The following is a 27,927-nucleotide window of genomic DNA, read 5'->3' as shown; positions in this document are numbered from 1 at the left end:
GAATCAGTAGATCACATAATAAGTCATTGTCAGAAATATAATAAAGGGAAGTATTCAAGAAAATACAGCAGGGTACAATAAAAAACAAATCAAATACTTAGCCAAACAGAGTACTATAGTTATTTAATTTCATTTTTGAGGCAAACTGGGCTAATATATAGAATATAATATATAATATGAGTCTCGTAATCATTCTGGTTCACACTCCAGTATAGTAGGTGGCGGTAATGCACCTTAAAGTTGGATGCCACCTTCCATAAAACAACACGAAGAAGAAGACACCTGAGGCCAGTCAAGATCTTCAGGATTGAACATCCATGCAGGTTTGTGCTCTGTGTTTTTAACTCTTATAAGAGGTATTTGCTTTAATTAATACGTTATTTTATTTGCATTTGACATGTAAAGAGTTAATAAAGATTATTAAATACTGGTTATGGGTCAGTTTTTTGAGGAATTGACATTTTTAATCAAGTTACTCAAGCAGAGGTACTACTAGAAAGACATAGTGAGGTTTTGTCATATGAATGTCCACAATTTCAAGTAAATTTTTAGTGGTGTAGTTAATAAAAATCCACACAGGAGTAAATGATGCATTAAGGATCAATAAATTAAATTTTAAGTGATGTAGTTCACAAACAAACCCTACAGGAGGGCACATTGTGAAAGATTAATAAAGAATTTTTTAGTGATGTAGTTCACATAAATCACGACAGGAGGGCATATAAAATTATTAACAAAGTCAATGTACTTAACAAAATACACCACAGGAGGGCGCAATATTGTCAATTTGTAACAATGCAGTTCACAAAAATCACCACAGGAGGGTGCAATAGTCAATTTGTTGCGATGTAGTTCACGAAAATCACCACAGGAGGGCGCAATGGTCAATTTGTTGCAATGTAGTTTATAAAAATCACCACAGGAGGGCGCAATAATGTCAATTTGTTGCAATGTAGTTTATAAAAATCACCACAGGAGGGCGCAATAATGTCAATTTGTTGCAATGTAGTTTACAAAAATCACTACAGGAGGGCGCAATGAATTCAATTTGTTGTGATGTAGTTCACGAAACTCACCACAGGAGGGCGCAATAATGTCAATTTGTTGCAATGTAGTTTATAAAAATCACCACAGGAGGGCGCAATAATGTCAATTTGTTGCAATGTAGTTTACAAAAATCACCACAGGAGGGCGCAATAAATTCAATTTGTTGCAATGTAGTTTACAAAAATTACCACAGGAGGGCGCAATAGTCAATTTGTTGTGATGTAGTTCACGAAAATCACCACAGGAGGGCGCAATGGTCAATTTGTTGTGATATAGTTTTAAAAAATCACCACAGGAGGGCGCAATAATGTCAATTTGTTGCAATGTAGTTTAAAAAAATCACCACAGGAGGACGCATTAGTCAATTTGTTGCAATGTAGTTTATAAAAATCACCACAGGAGGGCGCATTAGTCAATTTGTTGTGATGTAGTTTACAAAAAATCATCACAGGAGGGCGCAATGGTCATTTGTAGCAATGTAGTTTTCAAAAATCACTACATGATGGAACAATCAATTAGACAGCATGTAGCTACACAGACTCAGTGGTGCAAGTAGTAATGAGCTGTGATTTAAATCATGACGTCGTTAGTTCGAATCCTATTAACAATTATGTTAAATTGTGATCATCACATGCAACAAAATCACATAAATGCCACAGTAGACAGAGAGTTCATTGTGGGTGAGTGGACAAGCATGTGCTCTCTGAGAATAAGATGACAATGAAGACATGGGTTCACACCATGCTTACAGGTTACTTTACTTTGTTTACTATTAAAATCACAGCTCAGCTCGAGTCAAACATCAGTTCCAGCAGGTGTTCAGACAGGAGATCTGTGGCTCTGTGGTAAGAGCGCTGCCCCACGGCTTCAGGGGTTGCTGGTATTGGTCCCAGCCAGAACTCTGCGATATGTGTGAATGGTGAGTGAGTGTGAGGCGCGCCTGAAGAAGGGGGGATACCAGTTCGGTCTCCCCCTGGAGCTTCCGGAGCCGTGTCCAGCAGGGGTTATACTTTACAGCCTGCCAAAAAATTTAAAATGAACTGTATAAAAATTCTGGACCTTCGTCCCTTCCCCACCCGTTTCGGTTACCATCATTTACTTTCTAGAGGAGTGACCCTCCACAAAGCAAATGATGGTAACCGACATGTGGAACACACACACACACACAATCACACACATGATCTACATCACCTGTGCAGCAGCAGATGATCATCATCAGTACAGTCAGTGTCTGTCCACAAGTCTCTGCTTCTGTTCAACAGGCTTACAGTCCAAAACACGTCACTGATCCTGTAGAGTCGACACACAAATACACACATTATCACACACACTGAATATCTGAGCTAATAATAGACAAATATGCAAATATTACATTTGTATTGAATATTGCGCCCTCATGTGGAGATTATTCTGAATTACGCCTTTGCAAATGATCAATATAATGTATTTAAAATATTCGCCCTCTTGTGGTGATGTTTGTGAACTGCACTGCTGCCGCTCTAAAATAATGAAAGTTTCAGCCTCGTGTGGAGAATTTCTGAATTACACCTTTGCAAATTTTCAATCTACTGACTTTAAAATATTCGCCCTCCTGTGGTGATTTTGGTGAGTTACACCACTGCAAATGTAATTGAATGAATTTAAACATGTCGCCCTCCTGTGGAGATATTTCTGAATTACACTATTGCAGATCTGTTGATTTGAATGATTGTGGTGATTTTTCTGAATTTCAGCACAGCGCGGCTTCTCTTAATCGGACACTCCAGTCATTTTGGTCTCACCTGTTAATTTCCCTCCTAACAAAATGTGTGTGTGTGTGTGTGTGTGTGTGTGTGTGTGTGTGTGTTTAACCACTTTTCACCTTTTAAAGCATAAACTCAAACATCTGATCATTCATGAGGGATTATTTTAGCTCTTTTTATATAATGAAATTTACAAATTATTAATTAACATTGTAAAAATATCAAACCAATATAAATGTAACATTAAACAATTCCCAAAAGCTGATGACTACAGACTTGACGTCAAATATTGATAAATTAAATAAACACACATTTAATGTATTTGACAAGCTTTTGTATCGGGGATGCAGAATGTTTTCATTGCTTACAGTTTTAATTGACACAGACAATAATAATCATTTGACCAACAGAAATATGATCATAAATGCCTCATAAAGATGACTGGCTGCTTTTTAAAAGATCACATATTGTATTAAGCCATTCATCAAGTTTTGAATTAAGTATTTCTGTTGCTGTATAAAAACAACGAGTGGATAAAAAAAATCTTGTGAACTCTGCAAGAGGCAGATTTGATCAGTCTTTCTCCAATAGTTTCTGGATGCAGACTTAGATTTGTGAGCTGAAACTGCATATCAGACCTACAATGTCAGACACGATGCACTCAATGGAGCTAGTGACGTCACTGTAAAGGGTGGGGTTAGGTGTGCGCATTGAAGCGCAGTTTCCATCTGCTCCACAAGGCGGCATCAGCGAGCTGCTCTTTTAGCCTGAACACCTTTGACAACAGCGCCACAGATCATCACAGGTACACCGTTTTACTGGCGTCAAGTCCAGCAGATGACAGCTCAGTGACAGACTCATAATGTCAGTCAACAGCACATATTACAGCCCGACAGTGAAGAAAAGCGACACAAAGTGCAGAAATGGAGAGTAACGCGACTCACCTGTAAGTGACTTTGTTTCGGTGGGTTTGTTTGTAGTGATGTTGCTGTAGTGTTTGTGTTCAGGCATTGCTCTCTCTCCTCCTCTGCAGCAGTGAAGATACACACGTGTGTCTGTTGTGTTTCTGCTGCACATCTTTCCTCTTTCTGACGCTCCTCCACACACTCCTCCACATCCAGGCGGATTCACAGCTCCAGTAAAGGTATTTATGAGCTCATATTTCCAGTAGAGAGTCCAGAAAGTGTGTTTGTTGTGCTGCTGCTCTGTCGCGTGTATGTTTGGGGAGGGACTTTCTCTAGAAAGCATCTGATTGGCCAGATTTGGTGTAGAGTCCTCAATACAGTATGAGGAGACTTTAGAGGTAAATGATGATATTTACAGTGTTTAATTGTGTTTAGTGACATTTATAGACCCAAAAGCAGCTGTAAGATCATCTGAAATATGGTTGATGTGTTTGATTGGAGAAAAAGCAGGTTTTACACATTTTGAACAATGAAATATGATAATATATTAGCATATGATGTAGTTTTAATGAATATTGAATAATTTTACACTTGATATTAATTATTTGTATTTATTTACTTTTTTTTCAAAATGTGTAAATGTGGTCATCCTTACACTGGAGAAAGAAGTGTGTGTTTGTGTGTGTGCTGATGGTGTAGTGGTCAGAGCACACAGCCTGAGATGTGAATTTCTCACAGCATACCTGGGTTCAAATCCAGATCCTGTTACTGCTCTTTACTGCTGATCTAAATACAAACAACAAAAGTGTTTTTCCTCAATCCTGCACACTGATTGCTTTCATTTCAGCTGTTCTTTTGTTGTGATCTGCACAGCGAAGTGAGTTTCGTATCCAAGTACCTTCAGCCTTCTGTATGGCAGTCTGACACTCATCCACTGAGCTACTGAACTTGACGTCTGACAATAGTCTTTTTGTGAGCCAAATTACAAACAAATTTATCTCAAATCACAGTTAAAATTAGGAAATAGATAAAGCTCCATTTAAACATTGATCTCACCATCCAGACTCTGTGGCTCAGGTCATAAATTGTTGAACTTTAATCAAAGAGACCCGGGTTCAAATCTCACTATGGCTAATGTCCAGTTTGAGCTTATTATATTCACCATCAGTGTCCTGCCATGATGATGAAGCTGATGCTGAATATAATGAGCTCAAGCAGGATGATGATGTGAAACTCGTGATGATTGAGTGAATAAACATAAGTTCTCTGAGGAAGAGACTCATAAAGACAAGAGTTCACATCTGACTTGTATCTAGCAAGAGTGGGATTTGATCCTTCACACTTCTGTACAATAGTTGAACGCTCATCCTTTGAACCACAGAGCTTGACTCTTGGCAATTGTTGTTTTGTGAACCAAATTTCAAAGAAATTTGTGTCAAACCTTGGTCATGACGGAGTTAGTGATAAAGCCCAATTTAGAAACCCCCTCCAACATCTAGACTCGGTGGCTCAGGTCATAAAGTGTTGGTCTTTACTCAAGAAGACCCGGGTTCAATCCTCGCTAAGGGTGATGTTCAACTCATTATACAGAACACAAGTTCTCTGAGGAAGAGACTCATAAAGACAAGGGATCACATCTGACTTGTATCTTGTTTTATTGAATCAGCTCACACACAGGTCAGCAACCAAACATCAGTTCCAGCAGGTGTTCAGACAGGAGATCTGTGGCTCTGTGGTAAGAGCGCTGCCCCACGGCTTCAGGGGTTGCTGGTATCGGTCCCAGCCAGAACTCTGCGATATGTGTGAATGGTGAGTGAGTGTGAGGCGCGCCTGAAGAAGGGGGGATACCAGTTCGGTCTCCCCCTGGAGCTTCCGGAGCCGTGTCCAGCAGGGGTTATACTTTACAGCCTGCCAAAAAATTTAAAATGAACTGTATAAAAATTCTGGACCTTTGTCCCTTCCCCACCCGTTTCGGTTACCATCATTTACTTTCTAGAGGAGTGACCCTCCACAAAGCAAATGATGGTAACCGACATGTGGAACACGCACACACACAATCATACATGATCTACATCACCTGAGCAGCAGCAGATGATCATCATCAGTACAGTCAGTGTCTGTCCACACGTCTCTGCTTCTGTTCAACAGGCTTACAGTCCACAACACGTCACTTATCCTGTAGAGTCGACACACAAATACACACATTATTACACACTGAATATCTGAGCTAATAATAGACAAATATACAAATATTACATTTGTGTTGAATATTGCGCCCTCATGTGGAGATTATTCTGAATTACGCCTTTGCAAATTTTTATATAATGTATTTAAAATATTCGCCCTCTTGTGGTGATGTTTGTGAACTGCACTGCTGCCGCTCTAAAATAATGAAAGTTTCAGCCTCGTGTGGAGAATTTCTGAATTACACCTTTGCAAATCTTCAATATAATTAATGTAAAATATTCGCCCTCCTGTGGTGATTTTGGTGAATTACACAACTGCAAATCTAATTGAATGACTTTAAACATGTCGCCATCCTGTGGTGATTTTTCTGAATTTCAGCAAAGCATTGAGATTTCAGCTTCCTGTGGTGCAGCTGTAGTTATCTATTTAAATGTATTTAAGCTGTAGTTATCTATTTAAATGTATTTATCTATTTAAATGTATTTAAAATATTCGCCCTCGTGTGGTGATGTTTGTGAAGATTTCAGCTTCCTGTGGTGCAGCTGTAGTTATCTGTATTTTCATCCACTGATGGTGACAACCATAAATATCTTATTGTGTAAAAGAAAGCAGGAAGTGTTGAGGTGTCTGCGGTCTTAAAAGTGTTAAAATTCTCTTATCTTACAAAAGCTAAATGTTAGTCCTTAAAGTCTTAAATCTCTTATTAACAGCTCTTAATTTTTCCTTGTTCCTGTATAGCTCCCCAATCTGGCCATTAACACCCAGACAATCACCAACAATCTCAATACAACGCTAAACTTTTTATTTAAAAATAGCATTTAATTACTTTCCCTACAGCAACATCTGCTTAAAAGTTCTTCATTTATTTCTGATGATACTGACCTCACCTAGATTTGTATTATTAAATTATTATTATGATTGTTTTATTAAATGTTTTACATTATAATCGTTTTTGATAGGGCAAGTGAAAATCTTTTCCAACTGGGATATTCAAATAAAATCCTCAGCATTTAGCCCTGTATAAGTCTAACATTTCATTCATAATGGTCATTAAAATGTCTTAAATTTGACTTGGTGAAACCTGCAGGAACCCTGATTGAATCTTTGGAATGATTTTGATCAGTGAATGAAGTTAAACATGACCTCATTTAGTGATGTGTTCAGTCGGAGAGTCTCTGTTTCTGTCAAATCTCTGTTTTCAGGATCTACCAAGCCAGATCAGAGGTCATGGAGAGCTTTTGAGCAGAACTGGATTCCTGATGGATTGGAAACAACTGTTTCCTGAGTTATTTACCGTTTTATGTGTTAATTCTGTTTAAAGTCATTTTCTTTGTGTGCAGGAGAGACTTTCTGTGTAGCAGCAGCTGCCAGTCTGGACGTAGATTACACCAGTATTCAACCAGTTTCTGATTAGACGGCTGAGAGTACAAGAAACAGCCTTGAGGATGAAACAGGTCGTTCCCTGTAGAGCGGCACGGTATTGGAAATATATCACAATGTGATGTTTAGTTTTCTGTGATTTATACTGTGATAAGAGTACAATTTCACCAGATGACTTGAACGGCTCTGTGTGTACAGAATTGATCATTTTAGATTGATTGGGATGATTCTGTAGATTTATTATGCACACTATAATTGCTGTGTTTTTGTTATTGTAAGGCAGCGAGATCGGCCAGCAAACTCTATGCGAGTGTCACAGAACGGCAAACTATCTTCAGTAAATTCTCTTAATCTTACTGAGTCTCCAGCTCAGAGGCTTCTCTTAATCGGACACACCAGTCGTTTTGGTCTCACCTGTTAATTTCCCTCCTCACAACGTGTGTGTGTGTGTGTGTGTGTGTGTGTGTGTGTGTGTGTGTGTGTGTGTGTGTGTGTGTGTGTTTAACCACTTTTCACCTTTTAAAGCTTAAACTCAAACATCTGATCATTCATAAGGGATTATTTTAGCTCTTTTTATACAGAAATTCAGGACAAATTATTGATTAACAATGTGGAAATATCAAACCAATATAAATGTAACATAAAACAATTCCCAAAAGCTGATGACTACAGACTTGACATCAAATATCAATAAATGAAGTGCAAAACATAAATATTGAACTTTTTAGCTCGTGACTTTCTCACTATGATGTTCTTCACTCCAGATCGTCTTTTAGCCTGTATGTAATTAATGCACCTCTCATCAATAAACACATTTAATATATTTGACGAGCTTTTATATTGGGGATGCAGAATGTTTTCATTGCTTACAGATTTAATTGACCAACAGAAATATGATCATAAATGCCTTATAAAGATGACTGGCTGCTTTTTAAATGTTTATATATTGTAGTAAGCCATTAATCAAGTTTAGAATTATAAGTATTTTTGTTGCTGTATGAAAACAACCAGTGGATGAAAAAAATCTTCTGAACTCAGCAAGAGGCATTAAAGCGCAGTTTCCATCCGCTCCACTAGGCGGCATCAACGAGCTGCTCTTAGCCTGAACACCTTTGACAACAGCGCCACAGATCATCACAGGTACACCGTTTTACTGGCGTCAAGTTGAGCTCCAGCAGATGACAGCTCAGTGACAGACTCATAATGTCAGTCAACAGCACATATTACAGCCCGACAGTGAAGAAAAGCGACACAAAGTGCAGAAATGGAGAGTAACGCGACTCACCTGTAAGTGACTTTGTTTCGGTGGGTTTGTTTGTAGTGATGTTGCTGTAGTGTTTGTGTTCAGGCATTGCTCTCTCTCCTCCTCTGCAGCAGTGAAGATACACACGTGTGTCTGTTGTGTTTCTGCTGCACATCTTTCCTCTTTCTGACGCTCCTCCACACACTCCTCCACATCCAGGCGGATTCACAGCTCCAGTAAAGGTATTTATGAGCTCATATTTCCAGTAGAGAGTCCAGAAAGTGTGTTTGTTGTGCTGCTGCTCTGTCGCGTGTATGTTGGGGGAGGGACTTTCTGTAGAAAGCATCTGATTGGCCAGATTTGGTGTAGAGTGCTCAATACAGTATGAGGAGACTTTAGAGGTAAATGATGATATTTACAGTGTTTAATTGTGTTTAGTGACATTTATAGACCCAAAAGCAGCTGTAAGATCATCTGAAATATGGTTGATGTGTTTGATTGGAGAATAAGCAGGTTTTACACATTTTGAACAATGAAATATGATAATATATCAGCATATGATGTAGTTTGAATGAATATTGAATAATTTTACACTTGATATTAATTATTTGTATTTATTTACTTTTTTTTTCAAAATGTGTAAATGTGGTCATCCTTACACTGTAGAAAGAAGTGTGTGTTTGTGTGTGTGTGCTGATGGTGTAGTGGTCAGAGCACACAGCCTGAGATGTGAAGTTCTCACAGCATACCTGGGTTCAAATCCAGATCCTGTTACTGCTCTTTACTGCTGATCTAAATACAAAAATACTAAAGTGTTTTTCCTCAATCCTGCACTGATTACTCTCCTTTTAGCAGTTTGTTTGCTGTGATCTGCACAGCAAAGTGAGTTTCGTACCCAAGTACCTTCAGTCTTCTGTACGGCAGTCTAACACTCATCCACTAAGCTACTGGACTTGCCTGACAGCAGTAGTCTTTTTGTGAGCCAAATTACAAACAAACTTATCTCAAATCACAGCTAGAATTAGGAAATAGATAAAGCTCCATTTAAACATTCATCTCTCTATCCAGACTCTGTGGCTCAGGTCATAAAGTGTTGAACTTTAATCAAAGAGACCTGGGTTCAAATCTCACTATGGCTAATGTCCAGCTTGAGCTTATTATATTCACCATCAGTGTCCTGCCCTGATGATGGAAGCTGATGCTGAATATAATGAGCTCAAGCTGGATGATGATGTGAAACTCGTGATGATTGAGTGAATAAACACAAGTTCTCTGAGGAAGAGACTCATAAAGACAAGAGTTCACATCTGACTTGTTCTAGCAAGAGTGGGATTTGATCCTTCGCACTTCTGTATGATAGTTGAACGCTCTTCCTTTGAACCACAGAGCTTGATTTTTGGAAATGGTTGTTTTGTGAGCCAAATTACAAAGAAATTTGTGTCAAACCTTGGTCATGATGGAGTTAGTGATAAAGCCCCATTCAGATATTTCCTCCAACATCAGACTTGGTGGCTCAGGTCATAAAGTGTTGGGCTTTAATCAAGAAGACCCGGGTTCAATCCTCGCTATGGGTAATGTTCAACACAAGATCTCTGAGGAAGAGACTTATAGAGACAAAGGATCAGATCTGACTTTTATCTTGTTTTATTGAATCAGCTCACACACAGGTCAGCAGTCAAACATCAGTTCCAGCAGGTGTTCAGACAGGAGATCTGTGGCTCTGTGGTAAGAGCGCTGCCCCACGGCTTCAGGGGTTGCTGGTATCGGTCCCAGCCAGAACTCTGCGATATGTGTGAATGGTGAGTGAGTGTGAGGCGCGCCTGAAGAAGGGGGGATACCAGTTCGGTCTCCCCCTGGAGCTTCCGGAGCCGTGTCCAGCAGGGGTTATACTTTACAGCCTGCCAAAAAATTTAAAATGAACTGTATAAAAATTCTGGACCTTCGTCCCTTCCCCACCCTTTTCGGTTACCATCATTTACTTTCTAGAGGAGTGACCCTCCACAAAGCAAATGATGGTAACCGACATGTGAAACACACACACACAATCACACACATGATCTACATCACCTGTGCAGCAGCAGATGATCATCATCAGTACAGTCAGTGTCTGTCCACACGTCTCTGCTTCTGTTCAACAGGCTTACAGTCCACAACACGTCACTGATCCTGTAGAGCAGACAAACAAATACACACATTATTACACACTGAATATCTGAGCTAATAATAGACAAATATACAAATATTACATTTGTATTGAATATTGCGCCCTCATGTGGAGATTATTCTGAATTACGCCTTTGCAATTTTTTTATATAATGTATTTAAAATATTCGCCCTCTTGTGGTGATGTTTGTGAACTGCACTGCTGCCGCTCTAAAATAATGAAAGTTTCAGCCTCGTGTGGAGAATTTCTGAATTACACCTTTGCAAATCTTCAATATAATTAATGTAAAATATTCGCCCTCCTGTAGTGATTTTGGTGAATTACACAACTGCAAATCTAATTGAATGACTTTAAACGTATCGCCATCCTGTGGTGATTTTTTTTAATTTCAGCAAAGCATTGAGATTTCAGCTTCCTGTGGTGCAGCTGTAGTTATCTGTATTTTCATCCACTGATGGTGACAACCATAAATATATTATTGTGTAAAAGAAAGCAGGAAGTGTTGAGGTGTCATCGGTCTTAAAAGTGTTAAAATTCTCTTATCTTACAAAAGCTAAATGTTAGTCCTTAAAAAGTCTTAAATCTACTGAAATCTTGTGTTATAGGTCTTAAATCTCTTATTAACAGCTCTTAATTTTGCCTTGTTCCTGTATAGCTCCCCAATCTGGCCATTAACACCCAGACAATCACCAACAATCTCAATACAACGCTAAACTTTTTATTTAAAAATAGCTTTTAATTACTTTCCCTACAGCAACATCTGCTTAAGCGATCTCCATTTATTGCTGAGGATACTGACCTGACAGAGATTTGTATTATTAAATTATTATTATGATTGTTTTATTAAATGTTTTACATTATAATCGTTTTTGATAGGGCAAGTGAAAATGTTTTCCAACTGGGATATTCAAATAAAATCCTTAACATTTAGCCGTGTATAAGTCTACAATTTCATTCATAATGGTCATAAAAATGTCTTAAATTTGACTTGGTGAAACCTGCAGGAACCCTGATTTAATCTTTGGCATGATTTTGATCAGTGAATGAAGTTAAACATGACCTCATTTAGTGATGTGTTCAGTCGGAGAGTCTCTGTTTCTGTCAAATCTCTGTTTTCAGGATCTACCAAGCCAGGTCAGAGGACATGGAGAGCTCTTGAGCAGAACTGGATTCCTGATGCAGGGCTCAACAATAAGGACTGCCCGGGGGCCCAGGGCCAGTGTGAGAGACGCTTGGGACAGTAGACTGGATCATTACTGGCCCGATTGGGACAGTGCTGCCTTGTCACTAACATTTAATTTGTCTGTGACTATTTGTCAACTGTGTGCATTTTAGGTTTGTGCTTTTAAGTCTTTAAACGCTACCTTCTCTGTGATGTCGTAAACACCATATTGCTTTCCGGTTCCTCTTATCTGATTGATTTGACCATGCTATTTATTTTTTTGTAACCTGGTAACCAGTACAGCGTAGAAACAGCAACATGGCGGCAACATCAAATAATAAGGTTAAACGAAAATGTCTGTTTCTAACGTCTTGGAAGTAGACATTTACGTGGGAACAACACGACAAAATAAAAATGAAGTGATGTTATGCATAGTTTGCCGTCAGTTTGACAAGTCAGCCACCTTTTGTTAAATAATTTCAAACCGCAATAAAATACCTCCACATTAAGCTATTAACTTCTCTTTTTTTGGTGGGGCCAGTGAAAATTTTGGCAGGGCAAGTAAAAATCTGAACCACTTGCCCGATCGGACCAGTAGAAAAAATCCTTAGCGTTGAACCCTGTGATGGATTGGAAACAACTGTTTCCTGAGTTATTTACCGTTTTCTGTGTTAATTCTGTTTAAAGTCATTTTCTTTGTGTGCAGGAGAGACTTTCTGTGTAGCAGCAGCTGCCAGTCTGGATGTAGATTACACCAGTATTCAACCAGTTTCCGATTAGACGGCTGAGAGTACAAGAAACAGCCTTGAGGATGAAACAGGTCGTTCCCTGTAGAGCGGCACGGTATTGTAAATATGTCACAATGTGATGTTTAGTTTTCTGTGATTTATACTGTGATAAGAGTACAATTTCACCAGATGACTTGAACGGCTCTGTGTGTACAGAATTGATCATTTTAGATTGATTGGGATGATTCTGTAGATTTATTATGCACAGTATAATTGCTGTGTTTTTGTTATTGTAAGGCATCGATATCGGCCAGCAAACTCTATGCGAGTGTCACAGAACGGCAAACTATCTTCAGTAAATTCTCTTAATCTTACTGAGTCTCCAGCTCGGACGCTTCTCTTAATCGGACACACCAGTCGTTTTGGTCTCACCTGTTAATTTCCCTCCTCACAACGTGTGTGTGTGTGTGTGTGTGTGTGTGTGTGTTTAATCACTTTTTACCTTTTAAAGCTTAAACTCAAACATCTGAACATTCATAAGGGATTATTTTAGCTCTTTTTATACAGAAACTCAGGACAAATTATTGATTAACAATGTGGAAACATCAAACCAATATAAATGTAACATTAAATATTTCCCAAAAGCTGATGACTACATACTTGACATCAAATATCGATAAATGAAGTGCAAAACATAAATATTGAACTTTTTAGCTTGTGACTTTCTCATTATGCTGTTATTCACTCCAGATGGTCTTTTAGCCTGTATGTAATTAATGCACCTCTCATCAATAAACACATTTAATTTATTTGACGAGCTTTTATATTGGGGATGCAGAATGTTTTCATTGCTTACAGATTTAATTGACCAACAGAAATATGATCATAAATGCCTTATAAAGATGACTGGCTGCTTTTTAAATGTTTATATATTGTAGTAAGCCATTAATCAAGTTTAGAATTATAAGTATTTTTGTTGCTGTATGAAAACAACGAGTGGATGAAAAAAATCTTCTGAACTCAGCAAGAGGCATTAAAGCGCAGTTTCCATCTGCTCCACTAGGAGGCATCAGCGAGCTGCTCTTTTAGCCTGAACACCTTTGACAACAGCGCCACAGATCATCACAGGTACACCGTTTTACTGGCGTCAAGTCCAGCAGATGACAGCTCAGTGACAGACTCATAATGTCAGTCAACAGCACATATTACAGCCCGACAGTGAAGAAAAGCGGCACAAAGTGCAGAAATGGAGAGTAACGCGACTCACCTGTAAGTGACTTTGTTTCGGTGGGTTTGTTTGTAGTGATGTTGCTGTAGTGTTTGTGTTCAGGCATTGCTCTCTCTCCTCCTCTGCAGCAGTGAAGATACACACGTGTGTCTGTTGTGTTTCTGCTGCACATCTTTCCTCTTTCTGACGCTCCTCCACATCCAGGCGGATTCACAGCTCCAGTAAAGGTATTTATGAGCTCATATTTCCAGTAGAGAGTCCAGAAAGTGTGTTTGTTGTGCTGCTGCTCTGTCGCGTGTATGTTTGGGGAGGGACTTTCTGTAGGAAGCATCTGATTGGCCAGATTTGGTGTAGAGTCCTCAATACAGTATGAGGAGACTTTAGAGGTAAATGATGATATTTACAGTGTTTAATTGTGTTTAGTGACATTTAAAGCCCCACAAGCAGCTGTAAGATCATCTGAAATATGGTTGATGTGTTTGATTGGAGAATAAGCAGGTTTTTCACATTTTGAACAATGAAATATAATAATATATCAGCATATGATGTAGTTTGAATGAATATTGAATAATTTTACATTTGTTATTAATTATTTGTATTTATTTACTTTTTTTTCAAAATGTGTAAATGTGGTCATCCTTACATTGGAGAAAGAAGTGTGTTACTGTGTGTGTGCTGATGGTGTAGTGGTCAGAGCACACAGCCTGAGATGTGAATTTCTCACAGCATATCTGGGTTCAAATTCAGACCCTGTTACTGCTCTTTACTGCTGATCTAAATACAAAAACAATAAAGAGTTTCTCCTCAGTTACTTTCATTTCAGCTGTTCTTTTGTTGTGATCTGCACAGCGGGTTTCGTATCCAAGTACCTTCAGTCTTCTGTATGGCCGTCTAACACTCATCCACTGAGCTACTGGACTTCACGTCTGACAGTAGTCTTTTTGTGAGCCAAATTACAAACAAATTTATCTCAGATCACGGTTAGAATTAGGAAATAGATAAAGCTCCATTTAAACATTCACTTAGCCATCCAGACTCTGTGGCTCAGGTCATAAATTGTTGAACTTTAATCAAAGAGACCCGGGTTCAAACCTTACTATGGCTAATGTCCAGCTTGAGCTTATTATATTCACCATCAGTGTCCTGCCCTGATGATGAAGCTGATGCTGAATATAATGAGCTCAAGCTGGATGAAGGACGCTGATGTGAAACTCGTGATGATTGAGTGAATAAACACAAGTTCTCTGAGGAAGAGACTCATAAAGACAAGAGTCCAAATCTGACTTGTTCTAGCAAGAGTGGGATTCGATATTTCACACTTCTGTACAATAGTTGAACGCTCACCCACTGAACCACAGAGCTTGACTTTAGGCAATTGTTGTTTTATGAACCAAATTACAAAGAAACATGTGTCAAACCTTGGTCATGATGGAGTTAGTGATAAAGCTCCATTCAGATATCTCCTCCAACAGCTAGACTCGGTGGCTCAGGTCATAAAGTGTTGAACTATAATCAAGAAGACCCGGGTTCAATCCTTGCTAAGGGTATTGTTCAACTCATTATACAGAACACAAGTTCTCTGAGGAAGAGACTCATAAAGACAAGGGTTCACATCTGACTTGTATCTTGTTTTATTGAATCAGCTCACACACAGGTCAGCAGCCAAACATCAGTTCCAGCAGGTGTTCAGACAGGAGATCTGTGGCTCTGTGGTAAGAGCGCTGCCCCACGGCTTCAGGGGTTGCTGGTAACGGTCCCAGCCAGAACTCTGCGATATGTGTGAATGGTGAGTGAGTGTGAGGCGCGCCTGAAGAAGGGGGGATACCAGTTCGGTCTCCCCCTGGAGCTTCCGGAGCCGTGTCCAGCAGGGGTTATACTTTACAGCCTGCCAAAAAATTTAAAATGAACTGTATAAAAATTCTAGACCTTCGTCCCTTCCCCACCCGTTTCGGTTACCATCATTTACTTTCTAGAGGAGTGACCCTCCACAAAGCAAATGATGGTAACCGACATGTGGAACACGCACACACACAATCATACATGATCTACATCACCTGAGCAGCAGCAGATGATCATCATCAGTACAGTCAGTGTCTGTCCACACGTCTCTGCTTCTGTTCAACAGGCTTACAGTCCACAACACTTCACTGATCCTGTAGAGCAGACAAACAAATACACACATTATTACACACTGAATATCTGAGCTAATAATAGACAAATATGCAAATATTACATTTGTATTGAATATTGCGCCCTCATGTGGAGATTATTCTGAATTACGCCTTTGCGAATTTTTAATATAATGTATTTAAAATATTCGCCCTCTTGTGGTGATGTTTGTGAACTGCACTGCTGCCGCTCTAAAATAATGAAAGTTTCAGCCTCGTGTGGAGAATTTCTGAATTACACCTTTGCAAATCTTCAACATAATAAATTTAGAATATTCGCCCTCCGGTGGTGATTTTGGTGAATTACACAACTGCAAATCTAATTGAATGACTTTAAACATGTCGCCCTCCTGTGGAGATATTTCTGAATTACACTATTGCAGATCTGTTGATTTGAATGATTGTGGGGATTTTTCTGAATTTCAGCAAAGCATTGAGATTTCAGCTTCCTGTGGTGCAGCTGTAGTTTTCTGTATGTTCATCCACTGATGTTGACAACTATAAAGAAAAGCTTTTCTGCAGTGCAGCTCTACATGACAACAGATGGTAAAATGAATGATCAAAAAAGGCGAGTGAATAAAAATGTCTTCAGTCTTGCAACGCAAAGCGCAAAGTAACTCTGCCACCACTGCTTTACTTCTGTTATTAACCCTTTCACTGCTGAGTTTTAAAGGTTCTATCTGGAAACGGGAGTCCGGTTTTTTAGGCGACCATTTTTTTAGAACGTTCACCGTTAATGTTCCCGTGGCGACGCCTCATGTTTGTCACATGACACACCACAGCCACAATAGCTCTGTATGACAGATCTAGCTCTTTTATTCATTATTACTTTTATTTCAACATATTCACACACTTGCTCATCGTGTCATTAACTACCTGATAATCCAATTTACATAAACGTGTAAGTGATTGTGATCTATAACGTCAGATGGGCGTCGCCATGTTTACTTGCGGCCGCGCGTTTGACTCATTGCTAAAGCAGAATACGCAGGATTGAGCACGTAAATTCACCAGTTACTCCCCAAATACATGCAGGTAAGTGGCTGGTAAACTTAGAGAAGAGTAGATTCAACTTTATAGTTACTTTCACCATGTGTATCTGGTATGAATAAAACACACCGGCAAATTATATTTGAATGGATTTTGAGACTTCCTTGTGTGTTTTACAAACTCTAAATCTCTTGTTTTACTAGTACTTACGTCTATTTACATGTCTAAGACATAAAATAAGCATTAGGCGATTAAAAAGCTGCATAATTGTGATAATATGACACGTCTTTCTCTGCTCAGCGCCAGCCAACGTGCCAAAGCTCAGTTTGATTTTTTAAGTTGCCGCTCTAAGGGTTAACAAGCTAATGCTAACTTGTTATACTTGTCAAGCTGGATAACTAGTAAAATATCAGCAGCAGGGACTTCATGCGTATTATTTCACCATTTTCTCCTGATATTTACAGCAGAATCAACTCTTTTTTTGATCAGTGTCTGAAACGGGTTGCTAAAAAATCCAGTCTATATGAACCCCTCTCATATCACAGTCTACTCTGCTCTGATTGGTCAGAAGATTCTACTCTGCTTTGACTGGTTAGATGGCTTTATTTTGTTGTGCTCTGATTGGTCAGAAGGCTCTACTTTACTCTGATTGGTCGGAAGGCTCTACTCTGTTCTGCTCTGATTGGTCAGAAGGCTCAACTTTACAGTAATTGGTAATATGGCAAAACTCTACTCTGATTGTTATTATTAATATTATTATTATTATTATTTATAATAATAAATAAACACCAAATATTACAAAATTTAATGTAAAAATAAATCCAATTTTACTTATGAAAAAATAAAACATTTACAAAGTTTTAAGGTAAATAAAATACTAAAACATATTGCAATATTATGAATTAAACTAATAACAATATTATATTTTTTGTTGTCACTTTATCAAATATTTATACTATAAATAAAAATGGTGGGATACTATACATGTAAATAAATATGATTTTATTTATAAATTAATATATAAATTATATACAATTAAATGATTAAAGTGCTTGTGTTATAGCTATAATTGTTTTGTTTTGTACTAAAATAAAAAAACAATATTTAAATGACATCTTACTATATTTATAAACCTCAAACTAATTTTATCTGGCTGCATAAAAACAAAAATAATAATATTTAGCAAATAATCAGCATGTTGAATCAGCTACTAAAATGTTGGTATCCTGACATTACCACCAAAAACAACTAGTGTAAACAGTAAGAGCGCTGACAACAATAATAACACAATGACAGAGAAGAAACGCCCACACACACATACACACACCTGCAGGACTGAGTTTGACCACCTCTGTATCAAATCAAGAGCTTCTTCTCACCAGTATCACAGCAAACATACACAAATACACACAATATGTAAACTTATACACACTCGTCTCGTGGCGCACCAACATATGCGCGTTCTCGTGTAGTGCACGACAGCTGTCAATCACTAGTGACGTGCGCTGATATGAATGCATGCGTGTTTACAGCGCGTTTTTTATGCAGATGCACGGAGGCACGGATGCGTCTAAAAGCCTGGCGTTAAAGAGTGTCCTACCGGAGCGGAACCGGGTGCTGAGCGGGACTTACCGTGTGTGTTGTGGCTCCCGTGTTTGGCTCCGGTGTGAGCGCGCGGCGGTACTGCGTCGCCATTGCTCTTCCTTCTTCCTTCACAGACTATGGCAAGCCGTTTTAACATTTACTACTTTGTTTTGACTATCCATAAATATATTTAGAGATATCTCTAATTATATTTTGACTAGTCATAATTATAATTCGACTAGTCAGAATGACAATTAGAGATATCTGCAATTACAATTGTACTAGCACGAAATCAGATTGGAGATATCTGCAAATATATTATGACTAGTCATATTCCTCCATTGACTTCCATTGAAAAATATTTAGAGATATCTTTAATTCGTCATATTTAGAGATATCTACAAATATATTTGAAGATATCTCTAACTAATTTACTACTAGTCGAATTACAATTGTAACGTTAGATATCTTGAATTGGATTTTTTTTTTTGACTAGTCAAAACTCATTAAAAGATATCTGCAATGTATTTAGAGATATCTCGTTTAAAGTTTTGACTAGGAGGATCATTCTTTGAAGATATCTGCATTGAGCTTTGTGACTAGGAAGAATATAATTGTAGATATCTTTAATTAACATTGTGACTAGTCAAAACTCTTTTGTAGATATCTGTATTGCATATTCAAATCACCTGCTTTGCTTAACCCCGCCTAAATTATTACGCATTTGGTATTCGAGCGCGCCAATAGGCCTTTTTCACACTTCCTGGTTCCGGTGTTAGCGAAATTTGTTTGACAGGGTTATGAGTTAAGTTTTTCTTAGTATTTAGCCATAAAATTGTATTATTGTGTGTGTATATCATATTATTTATGACAAATCATTCTGGTTTCGTTTCTCAAGCAGCCCGCATTACGTAATTAAGTTTCATTATTGCCAGCAGGTGGCGCTGTAGTGAAATAAATACATCACATGCAACATGTCAGGAAAAAGCACAGTCTGTGATCAATAGAAGAGTAAATAGATCATTTATATGTTTATATGTATATTAATAATGTTTTACATGTTAATTTTCATCATTAATTATTTTAAAAGTTGGCTATCGTTACTTGGAGCAAAATAAATAAAAAAACAGCAATACATCCCACTCAGGCATGAACATGTGAGATTAAAAGAGTCTAGACTTGATTATCCAGGAGTCAAAACACTTGTCAGACATTAAACTTTGCAGCAACATACATTTTAAAAACAATAGGGCAGTGTGTTAAATGACTGTGTCTGCATTTCAATTGGCATTTTTCAAGACGTCTGCAATATTTGATGCAAAATGAAAAAAAATATCATTTTCAAATGTTATATTTTAATGTTTAATCTTAAATAATTAATTAAACAAAATAATGTTATGCACAAACAATTTGATGTGTGCACAGTAAAGCAGATATTTTTTATTTTCAGTTATTTATTTGTAAATCGCCCTAAATGCATTTAGATTTTTCCCCATAACACTGTGGGATGTTTGTAGGGAAATTTGGCATGCATTTGTAAATGCATTCTGAGCCAATGATAGCTATAAGGATGAGATAATATGGTGAGTTAAATGTCATGCAAGTAATAATTGTACTACAATTTCGGCTTGTACCGTATACACACATCAAATTCATCTTGTGTATTACATTTTCAATTTAATTTAGCAGCTTTTAAAGCATTACAACTAGTGTTTAATTTCAATATTGAAACTGTGGTTGGTTTTTCAGTTCTGGGTTGCGGCTGGAACGGCATTCGCTGTGTAAAACATATGCTGGAATAGTTGGCGGTTTATTCCGCTGTGATGGTCTCTGAAATAGAGATTTAGCCGAAGGAAAATGAATGAATGAACTATGGTTGGGGACAAATGCAAAAAAAAATATTTATTTTAATTTTCCACTAAAACTTGCACGTCTTTGAAAATGCTAAATACATTCCCACACTGTAAAAAATGATATGATCAATTAGTCATGACAGCAAATGTTTACAGTTCACTGGAACTTAAGTTTATCATGTACTAACTTAATATTATAAGTTACACAAGCTGTTTTAAGTCAGTTTAACATAATATAAGTTTAATGGACTCAGTAATGATTCAGCTTTAAAAAATTAAAGCGACCAGGATTTTTTTACAGTGCAATAAACATTATAAAATTGCATTTTCTTTAGTGAACTACATTTCAAAACTAATTAATCCGTTTTTATATGCACCCATTTTGCATTACATTTTCAATAACATTTTGCAACTTATGAAGCATTACAATATTTACATTTAGTCATTTAGCAGATGCTTTTATCCAAAGCGACTTACAAATGAGGACAAGGAAGCAACTTACACAACTATAAGAGCAACAATGAATAAGTGCTGGAGGCAAGTTTCAGGTCTGTAAAGTCTAAGAAGCAAAGCATTAGTAATTATTATTTTTTTTTTTTTTTGTAGTACAGTTAGTGTTGGAGCCAGAGAAGCAAATGCAGATTAGGAAGTGAAGTGGAGACTAAATAGTTGAGTTTTTAGTGGTTTCTCGAAGACAGCGAGTGACTCTGCCGTTCTGATGCAGTTAGGGAGTTCATTCCCCCAACCGGGCAGATTGAATGCGAGTGTTCGGGAAAGTGATTTCTTCCCTCTTTGGGATGGAACCATGAAGCGACGTTCATTCACAGAACACAAGTTTCTGGAGGGCACATACATCTGCAGAAGTGAGAGCAGATAAGAAGGAGCAAAGCCAGAAGTCGCTTTGTAAGCAAACATCAGAGCTTTAAATTTGATGTGAGCAGCAACTGGCAGCCAGTGCAAACGGATGAGCAGCGGAGTGACATGTGCTCTTTTAGGTTCATTAAAGACCACTCGTGCTGCTGCGTTCTGAAGCAGCTGAAGAGGCTTGATAGAGTTAGCTGGGAGCCCGGCTAGTAGAGAGTTGCAATATTCCAGTCTGGAGAGAACAAGAGCTTGAACAAGGAGTTGAGCTGCATGTTCAGATAGGAAGGGTTGGATGTTTCTGATGTTGTAGAGTGCAAATCTGCACGATCGAGCAGTTCTAGAAATGTGGTCAGAGAAGTTTAGTTGGTCATCAATCGTTACTCCAAGGCTTTTCACTGTTTTGGATGCAGTAATGGTTGCCCCATCCATCTGGATTGAAAAGTTATGATGTAGAGTCAGGTTGGCAAAAACTACAGGCATTATGAACGTAATTTACATGTTGAAATGACAAATGTACATGATATACAGTTGAAGTCAGAATTATTACTCCCCCTGAATTATTAGACCCTTGTTTATTTTTTTCCACCAATTTCTGTTTAACGGAGGGGAGGTTTTTTCAACACATTTCTAAACATAATAGTTTTAATAACTAATTTCTACTAACAGATTTATTTTCTCTTTGCCATGATGACAGTAAATAATATTTGACTAGATATTTTTCAAGACACTTCCATACAGCTTAAAGTGACATTTAAAGGCTTAACTGGGTTAATTAGGTTGCTAGGCAGGTTAGGGTAATTAGGCAAGTTATTGTATAACGATGGTTTCTTCTGTAGACTATCGAGAAAAAATAGCTTTAAGGGGCTAATAATTTTGTCCTTAAAATGACTTTAAAAAAATTAAAAACTACTTTTGTTCTAGCCGAAATAAAACACATAAGAGTTTCTCCAGAAGAAAAAACATTATTAAACATACTGTGAAAATTTCCTTGCTCTGTTAAACATCATTTGGGAAATATTTAGAAAAAAAATCATTTTGCTTGTCACATCTCAAAATGATTTTCCCTACTTATTTGCTTCCATACAGATAATGTTCTGTTTGTTCTTAGGAGAAACCCGGAGTCACAGGATGAGCGAATAAAACAAAAGCACTATTATAACCGAAGGACACCCAGATTTATTTGAGCAAGAAATCAAGCCCAGAAGCACAAACCAAGACATGCCATGCTTAGATTGCTATTCAAACACAACCTAGTGCGCTTCACAGTCATTTTTATTCATCTAAACACAACATTTTAGAGGCAGCAGAAATAAAACACCACAAAAAATGACCAAATCAAAACTGCAGCATCACCACAAACCTGTAGAACGCTTAATACTGCATAAAAAAGCACAGATAAACAATATAAACGCAAAACAAAACGTGAAGACGATTTCATTTTCAATGCAACACACATTTAAAAAATACTAGCAGTGTATTTAAACCATTCCATTAGGGATTCTCTGGTATCGAAGATCGGTAGATAATCCCATTTTATGACTCAATCGGTACTCGCTTATCTTGCCGATCACATGAACCAATCGTAAGAGTTTAGTTTGCGCGTTTACAAGCAGATGATGCATTTTAACTTCTTATGCGTCAAAAATGCACACCAAAACTTTTCCTTCATTGAGGCATGTTGAATTACTCTTCCATCATTTGCAATGTTTCCAAATTGCATTGTCACCAAATGTACTTACTTATTTTCTGTAAAGCTGCTTCTGAACATGACTTGTCCACACTAACAGGTCATAACAGACATGTTTAAGCGATTATATGCAACATCCTTCATTTATTCTTTTAGGAAAGGAGCAAGCTCCACTTAAGTATCATACTTAAAGGGGAAAATGTGCTTAATGCAATGTTACAGTTATATAAACCTTGATGCATCAGAATCGGTACTCGATATCAGCTCCAAAAATCCTGATCGGAGCATCCCTAATATTAAATCGCATATATTACAGCATTCAAAGCCCTTTGTTAATGAATAGTATTTACTACAGTGACTTGATAAACTGTAATAAATACTGTAGTATACTTTAGTTTTTACTATAGTAAACTATGGTGTATTGTAGTATAATATACCCTATAATTGAAGGAAACTACAGTATTGGATCTTTTGTTTATAATACTATAGTTGTCGTGTTACAATAGCAACTATAAAATCACCGCAACAGATTAATTCAAGTTCTTTACTATGGAGCATTTCAGTGTGGTCATGTGATTGGCTCTTGATCATATCCTTCTTGTTTTCATACTATATCAGAACTGTAACAAAAGGCAATTCAATCATATTGTCATGCTAAAACAGCTATCATTAATTATTGATCAATATGTGGACCGTTTGGGACTTTCAGAAGCTATGGAAATTAAAAATGTACAACAGGAAATACATCAGGACCATTGTTATTGTTTACATTCCTCAAAATGGTATGGCTAAAAAACACTATAGTATTTTTAAATGTGTGCACTGAGGTGATGAAACATGTATGCTTAAAATTATTTAACATTTAGATCATAAAAATAGTAAAACTTTTAAAACGTATTGCATTTCCATTAAAAGTTTATTAAAGGGGACCTATTATGTCACTTTTTACAAGATGTAAAATAAGTCTCTGATATCTCTAGAGTTTGTAGTGAAGTTTCAGATCAAAATACCCCACAGATCATGTTTTATAACTCCTTGAAGCTGATCCTTTTAGGTTTTGATCCTAATTGTCGGGTTTTGGTGACTGTCGCTTTAAATGCAAATAAGATTGGGCTCTTTTTAAAAGAGGGCGGAGTTATGAATGCTTGTGTGTCAGCATAGTGGCAGATTCAAAACAAGACTAATGTCCTATGCTAATGAGGGAGAGAGCATACCTATAGTAGGCGGGGCTTTCCTCCTCTGATGACACCTACAATGGGAGAATGTCAATCAAAGTCTGATTATAAAAATAATAATAATACATTTTTTACCATTTGAAGCTGGTTATATTTGCACACCTTGTGTTTAAATGCCTTATAAAAATGTTTTTTTTTTTTTTTGCATAATAGGTCTCCTTTAAGCAAATTTTGCCACACGATGTTGATCCAAACAAAACCCCGCCCCCTTTTTGTAACTTCACTGATGTCACAAGACACGCCCTTTACTGCTGATTGGCTGCAAAACACCGTGGTCAAAAATGTTTTTCAAATATTGTTTAGCGTACCTGTAAAAGCTGACCAAGATTTACATACATTAAACACTGCATATTGCAAATACGTAAAAAAGATAAAAGATCTTCAAGTACAAAAAGAAAGATAAAAAGCAAAACTAGAGAAAAATCATCATACAAAAACCAGAGCCAGCTGCCCTGAAAAAAAATACTATAGTAACTTATACTAAATACTACAATGTTTTTGTACCATACTATAGTGCATTATATTGTATGTGTATGATGTGTATTATATAACAGTATCAAATATATATACACACACACACACACTGGCCATTTTATTAGGTACACCTGTCCAACTGCTCGTTAACGCAAATTTCTAATCAGCCAATCACATGGCAGCACTCAATGCATTTAGGCATGCAGACATGGTCAAGACAATCTACTGCGGTTCAAACCGAGCATCAGAATGGGGAGGAAAGGTGATTTAGGCGACTTGCCAGTACCATATTGAATCTATGCCACGAAGGATTAAGGCAGTTCTGAAAGAAAACGGGGTCCAACCCGGTACTAGCAAGGTGTACCTAATAAAGTGGCCAGTGAGCATAGATAATATATAACAACGTGAACTGATAAACTAGTTAATGTTGCAGTTTAGTCTACTTTAGTTTGTACTACAGTAATCTGTGGCGTATTGTAGTATAATACACCCTATAGCTGAAGAAAACCAGTGTCGGATCGTTTGTTTATATTACTGTAGTTGTTTTACTATAGCATGGCTACAACAGCTAAACTGGGTAACTGGTTTATATTTAGTCAGTCGTTGTATCACCATAGCATTTTTAAGAATTAGCACAACAGATTCATTCAACTACTTGACTGCAGCTTGGTTCAAAAACACTCTGTTATTTACTATAAATGACTGTATTGTTCATTAGGCTGAAGCGTGTGATGTTTGTGTTTAGATGGGAGCTGGAGCTGGAGCTCGTCCTGGCGTTTGCTGAGCGTTGACCTTCTGAGAGTGCCAGCGCGTCTCTTTATACACAAACCAGGCATTCCCGGCCCATATGATCAGATTCAAGAATCCAAACACCTGCAAGTCAAGTGTGCAGGTGGTTATCTATCATGTGCAGACTTTAGCTAATGCATAAGGAGCACAACGTCAACTAGATTGTAACGACAAACTTGTGAATTGGCTCGAGGAGTCGTTACTAATGTGTGAAATAGTAATATAATATAGGAGTTAGGGTTAAAATAAAGGAGTAAAGAAAGTAGGAAATAAACTAGCATGTTTTAATATTATGCTAGCATAAATTAGCATGCAGGAATGTTGTTGACATGTTTGACATCGCTAAAAAGATTTCACAGCACAAATGAACATGAAGCCTGAATGTTTTAGTACATGGCTAACATGTGTTAAGAGGTTGTTAGTATGATTTTAGGTAGCATATTGTAGCACATGGCACATTTTTACAGGATTAACATGTTGCTAGCATGTTTTCCAAAGTAGTTAAGATTTTAGCTTTAAAGTAGTTTGTTATTAGCATGCTTAATATGTTGCTGTAATGTTTCGAGCATAGCTAGCATATTGATAGTATTAGTTAAAATGTTAGCATGTTTTAGCATGTGTTAACATGTTTTATCATGTTTTAATATTAGCATGTTGTTGGATTGTTGCTAATTTTGTAAGTTTCTAACATGTTTTAACATTAACACAGCTCAGATGTTTTAGCACATGGCTAATATGTTTTAGCATGTTATTAGTATGATTAGAACGTAGCATGTTGTAGCACATGGCTCATTTTAACATGGTTAAAAAATTTCTTATCAACATGCTAAATATTTAGCTATGTTTCTAACATAGCTAGCACACTGTTAGCATTATGTAACACAGCTTTTAGCACATGACTAGTGTGTGTTAATGTGATTAGAATGTTGCTATTATGCTTCTAGCATAGTTTTATAGCATAGTTTCATAGTTTGCTAGCATGTCTAATCATGAATTAAACCTTTACTAGCATGCTTCTGACAAGTTTAAGCACACAGTTGACACATTTTAATGAATTAGCTGCTAGTATGTTCCTAACATGTTTGGCAAGCTTGTACATTTTGTTACCACATTGATTGCAATTGCATAAATTAGCAGGTTGCTAACACACGGCTAACATTATCATAACAATAACATGCCACTTTGTTTAACAGTGTTTTTGGTGGTGATAATCAACATGCGTATAACAAATATTGACAGAAAAGTAGTGATTGGTCAGTGTTCTCTCTTACCACAGATATATTGAGTGAGCGCATGCTGGCAAACTCTGTGACTTCACATCTCACACCTCTGTCCTTGCAGAGCGCTAAAGTGGATTCCATGCCAGCGGTACTGGTGGCGTCCTTCACCGTCTGCAGTCCTCTGGCCCATGCAGACGAACACACCAACCACAGGAACGCAAACACCGCTGTCAGCACAAAATCCTAGCACACAGAGGCAGTACTCTCGAGTTAAAGCAGTAGTTCACTTCCAGAATGAACATTTCCTGATCCTTTACTCATCCTTTGCAATCTTCATTCTGAAAGATATTAAGATTTTTGAGGAGAACATGCAGGATTTGTCTCTATATAGTGGACTTCTGGTGCTCTGTGGTTTGTGCTAAACAGATAACAGTTTCAGTGCAGCTTAAATGCCTCTAAATGATCCCAGCTGTGGAATAAGAGTCTTTTCTAGTGAACCAATCAGTCCAACCAGTTAAAAATAAATAAAATAGAAATATATATACTTCAATGTTTCCCACTGTACGGTATGTGGCATTTACCCTGTCAAAAATATATACAGGTATTTACAAACATGTACTTTAAATGACAAGAGGGTGAGTGAATCATCAGGAAATGTTCCCGAAACATCCTCCAATTGTATTAATTCTTTATACGGTTTAAACATTAGATGGATGGATGGATGGAGACACATAGATAGATAGATAGATAGATAGATAGATAGATAGATAGATAGATAGATAGATAGATAGATAGATAGATAGATAGATAGATAGATAGATAGATGGATGGATGGATGGATGGATGGATGGATGGATGGATGGATGGATGGATGGATGGATGGATGGATGGATGGATGGATGGATGGATGGATGGATGGATGGAGACACATAGATAGATAGATAGATAGATAGATAGATAGATAGATAGATAGATAGATAGATAGATAGATAGATAGATAGATAGATAGATAGATAGATAGATGGACAGACGGACGGACGGACGGACGGACACAAATAGATAGATGGATGGATGGATGGATGGATGGATGGATGGATGGATGGATAGATAGATAGATAGATAGATGGACAGACACAAATAGATAGATAGATAGATAGATAGATAGATGGACAGACACAAATAGATAGATAGATAGATAGATAGATAGATAGACAGACAGACAGACAGACAGACAGACAGACAGACAGACAGACAGACGGACGGACGGACGGACGGAC

The 27,927-nt window shown here is 37.5% G+C and overlaps 1 protein-coding gene and 3 long non-coding RNA genes across 10 annotated transcripts in view; 1 reads left to right on the top strand and 3 right to left on the bottom strand.

The window, feature by feature from the left end:
* Positions 1 to 210: 210 nt before the first annotated feature.
* On the top strand, positions 211 to 26,903 carry LOC137491501 (uncharacterized). Of its 4 annotated transcripts, XR_012401732.1 has the most exons (9): positions 7,222 to 7,358; positions 8,339 to 8,548; positions 8,636 to 8,746; positions 11,788 to 11,889; positions 12,537 to 12,673; positions 13,622 to 13,827; positions 13,915 to 14,013; positions 25,387 to 25,533; positions 26,772 to 26,903. It is a non-coding gene; the product is annotated as an uncharacterized lncRNA (long non-coding RNA). The 4 variants fall into 4 exon arrangements; XR_012401733.1 differs by lacking the exons at positions 7,222 to 7,358; positions 11,788 to 11,889; positions 25,387 to 25,533; positions 26,772 to 26,903 and adding exons at positions 211 to 323; positions 15,430 to 16,329; XR_012401731.1 differs by lacking the exons at positions 11,788 to 11,889; positions 12,537 to 12,673; positions 13,622 to 13,827; ... (1 more) ...; positions 25,387 to 25,533; positions 26,772 to 26,903 and having other exon boundaries at positions 8,636 to 9,329.
* LOC137491500 (uncharacterized) lies at positions 1,370 to 4,007 on the bottom strand. The gene is made up of 3 exons (XR_011011414.2): positions 3,734 to 4,007; positions 2,239 to 2,337; positions 1,370 to 2,065 (listed from the first exon to the last, which is right to left on the bottom strand). It is a non-coding gene; the product is annotated as an uncharacterized lncRNA (long non-coding RNA).
* The window catches only part of sypl1 (synaptophysin-like 1), a 28,549-nt gene continuing 5,957 nt past the window's right edge, over positions 5,336 to 27,927 (bottom strand). Inside the window, exons 4-6 of one of the 3 annotated variants that reach the window (XR_012401729.1) lie at positions 26,702 to 26,893; positions 10,572 to 10,670; positions 5,336 to 5,602 (exon numbers count right to left, since the gene is read on the bottom strand). Coding sequence is in view for 1 of the 3 variants with exons in the window: in XM_002661341.8 (XP_002661387.1) it covers positions 25,383 to 25,514; positions 26,702 to 26,893 (324 nt within the window). In the remaining 2 variants the exon portion in view is untranslated. Of the gene's footprint in view, positions 5,603 to 10,133; positions 10,403 to 10,571; positions 10,671 to 22,398; positions 25,515 to 26,701; positions 26,894 to 27,927 lie in introns of those variants that run through there. The other 2 variants (XR_012401728.1, XM_002661341.8) reach the window with 2 other exon arrangements.
* Positions 15,402 to 18,664, bottom strand: LOC141381557 (uncharacterized). 2 transcript variants are annotated; one of them, XR_012401736.1, is made up of 3 exons: positions 18,545 to 18,664; positions 15,841 to 15,939; positions 15,402 to 15,671 (listed from the first exon to the last, which is right to left on the bottom strand). It is a non-coding gene; the product is annotated as an uncharacterized lncRNA (long non-coding RNA). The 2 variants fall into 2 exon arrangements; XR_012401735.1 differs by having other exon boundaries at positions 18,577 to 18,664.

This window comes from Danio rerio, chromosome 4, assembly GCF_049306965.1.
Source record: "Danio rerio strain Tuebingen ecotype United States chromosome 4, GRCz12tu, whole genome shotgun sequence".
Taxonomy (NCBI): Eukaryota; Metazoa; Chordata; class Actinopteri; order Cypriniformes; family Danionidae; genus Danio; species Danio rerio.
This window is presented reverse-complemented; position numbering and strand designations above follow the sequence as displayed.